The sequence below is a fragment of the Morus notabilis genome, unplaced genomic scaffold (genome assembly GCF_000414095.1).
Source record: "Morus notabilis unplaced genomic scaffold, ASM41409v2 Scaffold2035, whole genome shotgun sequence".
NCBI lineage: Eukaryota > Viridiplantae > Streptophyta > Magnoliopsida > Rosales > Moraceae > Morus > Morus notabilis.
Genome location: NW_010360448.1, coordinates 232,724 through 240,850, shown reverse-complemented (window position 1 = coordinate 240,850; position 8,127 = coordinate 232,724). Strand labels below are relative to the sequence as shown.

General features: G+C 26.8%; 2 protein-coding genes across 3 annotated transcripts; both read right to left on the bottom strand.

The window, feature by feature from the left end:
- Positions 1 to 469: 469 nt before the first annotated feature.
- Positions 470 to 1,702, bottom strand: LOC112091296 (transcription factor BEE 3-like). The gene is made up of 4 exons (XM_024164528.1): positions 1,645 to 1,702; positions 1,439 to 1,507; positions 1,233 to 1,310; positions 470 to 666 (listed from the first exon to the last, which is right to left on the bottom strand). The coding sequence occupies exons 2-4, from the start codon at positions 1,502 to 1,504 to the stop codon at positions 571 to 573; spliced, it is 240 nt and encodes a 79-aa protein (XP_024020296.1). The 5' UTR covers positions 1,505 to 1,507; positions 1,645 to 1,702; the 3' UTR covers positions 470 to 570.
- Positions 1,703 to 2,640: 938 nt separating this feature from the next.
- Positions 2,641 to 4,717, bottom strand: LOC21402868 (transcription factor BEE 1). Of its 2 annotated transcripts, none has more exons than XM_024164525.1 (6): positions 4,254 to 4,717; positions 4,036 to 4,158; positions 3,817 to 3,882; positions 3,611 to 3,679; positions 3,405 to 3,482; positions 2,641 to 2,837 (listed from the first exon to the last, which is right to left on the bottom strand). In XM_024164525.1, exons 1-6 carry the CDS (start codon positions 4,653 to 4,655, stop codon positions 2,742 to 2,744), a joined length of 834 nt encoding a protein of 277 aa, XP_024020293.1. In that variant the 5' UTR covers positions 4,656 to 4,717; the 3' UTR covers positions 2,641 to 2,741. The 2 variants fall into 2 exon arrangements, with proteins under 2 accessions (XP_024020293.1, XP_024020295.1); XM_024164527.1 differs by having other exon boundaries at positions 2,641 to 2,834.
- Positions 4,718 to 8,127: the final 3,410 nt, after the last annotated feature.

The following is an 8,127-nucleotide window of genomic DNA, read 5'->3' as shown; positions in this document are numbered from 1 at the left end:
ATATAGCGTTTTCCCATCCCCAACAAGTCAAAATTCCATTTCAATATTAGTTGTCTTGTATTAATTGGTCATGTCTGTCAATCATGAACATAAACGCAAAACATCAAATTCAAAGTCCATTCACGATGTTTTATGTTTCATTGTCTTTTGAAAGGATATATATATATATATATACACACACGATATTATTACTAACAATAACAATCTTTACATTATCAATTGAATTTCGGTACAAAGAAAATACAAATACATATAAAAAGTAAAATTATAATTACGTAACGAGAAGAATATATATGATTATATCCCATGTATTGATGTCCATTAAATTTCCTCACATGGATGTGTAAGAAAAGTGTACAAGTATGACAATATCATTCCACTTGTGCTAGACAACATTGATTTTGATATATATATATATATATATACATATATACATATCTATATATATATAGCAACTTGAAGAGTGGATGTAGTAATTAAACAATTCTGATTTTGGGATTGAAAAATATTAGAGAATGGAAGCATCTTCATCTGTTGTATGGCAATAAGGGGTAACATCCAAAAGTGAAGTCAAAGGGGCCAACTTGAGTGGAAACAAGCAAATCCTCCATATCCTTCTCTTATCAATCTTTCCATCTCTTTTGCCTCATTTGCTTTTGCTCTCTGCTGTATATAAAAAGCAACATTATTTAAACATCACTCATCAATTATACATGCATACACCCACATGTAATATATATTGGCTGCAGTTATCTTTTACTTTAAAGACAAAAACCTTTTTAGCCACAGTTGCAAATTGATTAATTTAATTATTTGTAAAACTAATGGAAAAGCACAAGTACTTCTTACAATAATAAAATTTATGCATTTATGTAAGTATCTGATGTTTATGTTCCTACCAAATTATGCCAAAGCAATAACAAAAGTTTATCCAAAATTTTTTTTTATCAAATGGTAAACTTTTTGGCCATATATATTTTTTTTTCTGAAAATAAAACTTATGCAATGTTTTAAGATTTAAAAATTGTAGGAATATAGTTTTTTTTTTTTTTTTTTGGCGTTCTAAAAATTTTCACAAAAGTTGTAACTATTTTAGTAAAACCTTCTGTTTTAATTATATTATTAACCTAATTTGCATTAAGTGGATATTGACAAAAGCATATCCAAAAGATAAAATTTTCAAATTTATGAATTATAGTCATATGAAATGAAAAAAAAAAAAGAATAAGCACCTGCATCTTCTCCATATCATCTGTCTCTGAATTGAAGTCATAATAAGTACTTGCAGCGGTCAGCTTCATAGAAAGAAACTGAATCCATACAGAAAAATAATAAATTTCTTATTGTTAATTAATTAGAACACTCTCATTTCTTTCAACATAAAAAAAAAAAAGGGAGAGAAAAAAAATAAAAAAAGAAAGAAAGAAGAATTACTAACCTCGACCTGATTTTGCAAGGATTGCACATAATTAATTATCTCATCCAACATTACTGCCATACCCATAGTCTGCAAATTCATCAATGCAATTCAAATCAAATAGAAATACCAAGATTTTCATTCATATTAACAACCAAACACAATTTGAAAATAATTTTGTTATTCTATTAAGAATAAATAATAGATATTGATCAAAATTGTTTTACCTTGTAGCAACCCGGGACAATGTCTTGCAAGCATCTGAGTCTCTCATTAATTTTTCCTCTTCTAACCTGATTGATAAATAGTAAATTCAGTATCAATCCCATAAACTTATATATATATATATATGTATATGTATATTAGTGTATATAATCCATTTTTTAAACTAATACTCTAGCTTGTCATATTTTGGAACTAATCGCAATGCAAAGTTTTCAACCTCAAGATTTGTCAAACGATTCAATGCAATATTCACTGTCTTGTGTTAATTTATATCATGGTTAACTAATTAAGAATATTAATACAAGTACGTACGTCACAATAAAGTCCAAACTAAATTTTCACATCTGTTTGTGCTTTCATCAATAAGACATAATTATTGTTAGCGAGTTAACTCATGATGAGAAAGCAGTTGCCGCTTGAGGAAGCTTATTTTTTTTCTCCAAATATAACAAGATTCCACTTAATTAGCATACTTTTAAACTAGTCTAATCAGGCCTTAACCATACATTACAACGTTAATTTCCAATTAATATAGCGTTTTCCCATCCCCAACAAGTCAAAATTCCATTTCAATATTAGTTGTCTTGTATTAATTGGTCATGTCTGTCAATCATGAACATAAACGCAAAACATCAAATTCAAAGTCCATTCACGATGTTTTATGTTTCATTGTCTTTTGAAAGGATATATATATATATATATACACACACGATATTATTACTAACAATAACAATCTTTACATTATCAATTGAATTTCGGTACAAAGAAAATACAAATACATATAAAAAGTAAAATTATAATTACGTAACGAGAAGAATATATATGATTATATCCCATGTATTGATGTCCATTAAATTTCCTCACATGGATGTGTAAGAAAAGTGTACAAGTATGACAATATCATTCCACTTGTGCTAGACAACATTGATTTTGATATATATATATATATATATACATATATACATATCTATATATATATAGCAACTTGAAGAGTGGATGTAGTAATTAAACAATTCTGATTTTGGGATTGAAAAATATTAGAGAATGGAAGCATCTTCATCTGTTGTATGGCAATAAGGGGTAACATCCAAAAGTGAAGTCAAAGGGGCCAACTTGAGTGGAAACAAGCAAATCCTCCATATCCTTCTCTTATCAATCTTTCCATCTCTTTTGCCTCATTTGCTTTTGCTCTCTGCTGTATATAAAAAGCAACATTATTTAAACATCACTCATCAATTATACATGCATACACCCACATGTAATATATATTGGCTGCAGTTATCTTTTACTTTAAAGACAAAAACCTTTTTAGCCACAGTTGCAAATTGATTAATTTAATTATTTGTAAAACTAATGGAAAAGCACAAGTACTTCTTACAATAATAAAATTTATGCATTTATGTAAGTATCTGATGTTTATGTTCCTACCAAATTATGCCAAAGCAATAACAAAAGTTTATCCAAAATTTTTTTTTATCAAATGGTAAACTTTTTGGCCATATATATTTTTTTTTCTGAAAATAAAACTTATGCAATGTTTTAAGATTTAAAAATTGTAGGAATATAGTTTTTTTTTTTTTTTTTTGGCGTTCTAAAAATTTTCACAAAAGTTGTAACTATTTTAGTAAAACCTTCTGTTTTAATTATATTATTAACCTAATTTGCATTAAGTGGATATTGACAAAAGCATATCCAAAAGATAAAATTTTCAAATTTATGAATTATAGTCATATGAAATGAAAAAAAAAAAAAGAATAAGCACCTGCATCTTCTCCATATCATCTGTCTCTGAATTGAAGTCATAATAAGTACTTGCAGCGGTCAGCTTCATAGAAAGAAACTGAATCCATACAGAAAAATAATAAATTTCTTATTGTTAATTAATTAGAACACTCTCATTTCTTTCAACATAAAAAAAAAAAAGGGAGAGAAAAAAAATAAAAAAAGAAAGAAAGAAGAATTACTAACCTCGACCTGATTTTGCAAGGATTGCACATAATTAATTATCTCATCCAACATTACTGCCATACCCATAGTCTGCAAATTCATCAATGCAATTCAAATCAAATAGAAATACCAAGATTTTCATTCATATTAACAACCAAACACAATTTGAAAATAATTTTGTTATTCTATTAAGAATAAATAATAGATATTGATCAAAATTGTTTTACCTTGTAGCAACCCGGGACAATGTCTTGCAAGCATCTGAGTCTCTCATTAATTTTTCCTCTTCTAACCTGATTGATAAATAGTAAATTCAGTATCAATCCCATAAACTTCTTTGAAAATGGTGTTGATTATTTTTTTCTATTTTATAATTATGCATATGCCTATATGTGTATTTATATATATGCATACATATACACATATATATGTATTAAAGTATTTACCCTTTCTGCTAGACTGTGACTATCAGTGGCTTGACCTCTTCTAGCTCTAACATGAACTACTTCTTTTGGTTTCTCTTGATCTTCTTTGTCATTGCTTTTCACTCTTTTTCCTTTTCCTGAACTCTGCAATATTATTCAACCAATAAAAAAAAAACATAAAAAATATGTCTCACAAAACTAGCAAAATATGCATAACTACAAAATACTAATGTTCTTACATTTTTCTTTTTAATCCCGGTCCCAGTTTCAGAAGAGATTCCTGAGCTGCTCTCTGATGCAACATCCAAATTCTTCACTGCCTTTCTCTTCTTGCTTTCATGGGAATATTCATTGTTATTCCCTATTGGAGCACTAGTTGACTGTGCATTAACATAAAGCTGGTTATTGCTAGAGTTGAAATTTCCCGGAAAATTTTCAGCCATGTTTCCTGGAAAATGGGGTGCTGGATTGCCAAACATGTTGTGGTCACTTGAGAAAGGGAAATTCAGCAAGCTTGAATTGTCCATGACATGGTTGATCCTTGGGCTGATCCCGGAAAATTGGGTTATTAGTTCCATGTTTGGATCAACATCTAGAAAGGGTTTAATTAAGCTTTGAAAATCAGCTGCGAATTCAGCCATTGAGATAAGAAGAAAGTACTTTTTTTTTTTTTTAAGGTTTTGGGATTCTGCTACAAGTTCTCTTAAGCTTAGTTGGTTTTTTGGATAATGTTGTTATGAGACTGCTATATATAGTGTGGGATTTCATACAAAGGTAATCACTTTTAGTTTCTTATTATTATTATTATTATTATTATTGTTATTATTATTATTATTTATTTGTTTATTTCAATTAGTTTTGGTGAAGGAAACAATAAGGGATGGAGAAGAGAGACATAAGTTTGATGTGGCCACGTGGCAAATCCAGTTTCTCTGGTTCTGTTCCCCAATGTGGGGCCCTTCTCAGGAGGGATATATCTAATAATAATAGGGGCCCATGATTGGGTTTTGGAATTCAGCTGTAGTAGATGGAAAAGCTCGAGTTAAATGCTTCTTTAATTTTTTTTTTTTTTTTTTTTTTTTTTTTTTTTTTTTTTTTTTTTCCAACTGGCAGCCAATCAGTTTCTCGACGTATCCAAAGGTATATATCAGTTTTCTGAACAATTTCAATTATATTAGTTATTTTATGTTTTTAATTAAAATAATTAATAATTTAATTAGAATTTAATTTTTTTTCACTCTAATTAATAACTAAATAGTTAATTATTTTAAAAAATTTATTTCACACTGACTAAATATAGCAAGCAAGAAATGATTAATCATTTGATTTTTTATATTATTTTATTGTTTCAAAATGATAATAAATGTAAAGATTCTTTTAAAATTAAATAAAGTTATTTTAATATTTTTTAAGCTTAAAATATAAATAACTATTTTTTTTTTTTACTTTTACTTTATGTCAAAACAAAAAATAAAATAATAAAAAGAACAAATAGTTAGCCACTTTTTACTAGTTATATTTAGCTAGTGAAAAATACTTAAGTCAAAATAGTTAACTATTTAGCTAATGTTTGAAGTGAAAAAAAGCTAAAAAAAAAAAAAAGCTAAATCATTAACTATTTTAATTAAAAACATGAAATGATTAACATGGTTGGAGTTACTTTAAGAGACATTAATATATGTATACTATACCATATATATGCACATATAAAATTTACAAAATATAAGTATGTTATGTTTTATCTTATATTGAGTCCAACTCTTATATGACTTGACTCAAAGATTGAGGAAAGAAGAAGAAAAGAATTTAAATATATATATATATATATAAAAGAGTTTTCAGGATAGAACTTGGTTTCTCAAGGTACAAAAAAATGAAATGACATTCTTACTCGAAAATGAATATAATATGATCGATACTTACGGGAATACTATATGAATATGTACTTACCTCTCGAGTCGAGGATGGAGGCACAGTATGGTTAGATTCTCGACCCGACCCGACCTGATAATATGTATATAATATGTTGCATAAATTGTAATATTTGTTATAGATTATAACATATAATGTTGAAGGTAATATGGAATAAAAAAAACAAAAAAAAGAAGCAAAGTACAGTACCCTAAAACTAATGTTTTTTAAATAAAAAAACAGAGAAGAATGATGTTGTTGGTGTTCTAATGTTTCGGTTTGAAGACTCTAGTTTGTTTGGGGGGTTTTTTTTTTTTTTTTTTTTTTTCTCTTTTAGTTCTTGTATTTAATTTTAGGAATTTAGTTTCGTATTTTTGGAGTTTGGATTTGAAAACTCTAGTTTGTTTTTCAACTTTTGTATTGAATTTTAGGAATTTTGTTTCATATTATTGGAGTATGATATTTTGATTTGTCATTTTTCCAGTTTGAATTCGGTTTTAAAGATTTGGTTAGATTTTATGAGACGTTAGGGGCAATGTTGTTGAATTTATCATTTAATTTGATGCTATTTTAGTATCGATAATGTTGCAAGGATATTTTTTTAGCTCTTGATAGGGTAAATAGGTACGATATGATATGAAGATAGTTTCCAACGAGAATTCTTGACTACGAAACCATCTTAAGTATATATATATATCCATTGCAATTTCAAACAAAGAGTCTTTTTTTTTCCTTTTTAGTCCCTGCATTTTGAGATTTATCAAAAAGTATACCCATTATTATGGAGCAGTTTATACCTCAGTTATGTGCTCAATTTATGACTTTACTTTATCAACAACAGATTTTGATTAAAAGAGAAAAGAACTTTTTATTGCCCATATTGCCTTTTACATTAATACCCGAGCTAATGTTTATTTTGTAACCAAACATGTCGAATACTAAAAATCTGTGCTCTAAAAAGTTACTTCTAGTTTTTCACCATTTTTTTCTTCTTTTTTAACTTTTTCTGAAAAGCTCAAAAATCAATAACTCTTTTTGGTCACATAAATAGATGTTAGTTACTAAATACTAAGGTTATTTCGAAGACTTCCATGTCAAAATCTCATGTTAATCAGAAAGGTATAAATTGAGTATAAATTAGCAATCTTAATTTTTTTTGAAAGGAATCTTAAGATATATTATATATGGGTGGTTCTATTCACACATCCCTTTTTATTCTCCACACCCCTCCTTTACATTAAATTTTCTTATGACAAAAAGACCCTTACAACAAAAAAGGACAATTATGACATATTTAATTATGTAAGTAAATTTAGTTCAAAAGAGAAACTAATTATATAGTTTTTATCTCTCTCCCCACACCCCACATATTATATCCTAATTTATAAACTATTGTTATTTTAAAATTTATAAAAAATGCTAATTTTCACCTTTCAATGACTATTCCAAAAGTTGCATTCATAAAATGTTAAATTTGCTATGCCATTGGAATTGTATGACCAATTTTATTTTGTCTTTTTTTCATATTATGTTTATATTTTTTACTGATTTTTTTTTTTTGTAAAGTCTAATCATTTTATTTTGTTTGCTATTTCTTTCTTTTTTTTATAAAGTTGGATTGATTTTTTTCACGTTTCATCTTCTATTTGATTTTTTTTTTGTTTTGAAAAAAGGCTTAACACCTAAAATTTCAACAAAAAAAGAAAAAAAAACAAAAAAAAAATGAAGAGATAGAGAAATAATACTATTTAAATAACAAACTAAAATAAAAATAGTGGGAGTGAAAAGAAAATTGAAGTAGACAAGATAATTATTTTATAAAAATAGTTGTTAAAGATAACCTTAAAATAATAGGGGTGTGTAAAAAATAAATTTAGTTCTTTTAAAATTATGTGAGGTGCGTATTTAAAATGGGATGTGAAAGGTAAAAAAAAGGTATGAATAAAACTATCCATTATATATATATATATATATATGACGGCACAAAATACAAGGTATGATTTTTTGAAATCTCAAAGTGAATGGTATTAAAATAAAAAAGAAAAGGAAATATCATATTTGTAGGACAATATTTAATTGTTAAATCAAATTCCAGTATAATTTTTAACTGTTAAATCAAATGATAATCATTTCAAGTTATATTATTGAGTATGATAATTTAATGGTAGCTGATGGAGATCTAACATATGAGTCTGTTTAATT

Bases quoted from the DNA above. Each gene is read 5' to 3' on its own strand.
- LOC112091296 (XM_024164528.1), bottom strand. From the start codon at position 1,504: ATGGGTATGGCAGTAATGTTGGATGAGATAATTAATTATGTGCAATCC. The intron at 1,311-1,438 runs GTTAGTAATTCT...GTATGGATTCAG, and splicing joins CCTTGCAAAATCAGGTCGAG to TTTCTTTCTATGAAGCTGAC. The intron at 667-1,232 runs GTGCTTATTCTT...TTTTATATACAG, and splicing joins ATGATATGGAGAAGATGCAG to CAGAGAGCAAAAGCAAATGA.
- LOC21402868 (XM_024164525.1), bottom strand. From the start codon at position 4,655: ATGGCTGAATTCGCAGCTGATTTTCAAAGCTTAATTAAACCCTTTCTA. The intron at 3,883-4,035 runs GTAAATACTTTA...TTTATCAATCAG, and splicing joins GTCACAGTCTAGCAGAAAGG to GTTAGAAGAGGAAAAATTAA. The intron at 3,483-3,610 runs GTTAGTAATTCT...GTATGGATTCAG, and splicing joins CCTTGCAAAATCAGGTCGAG to TTTCTTTCTATGAAGCTGAC.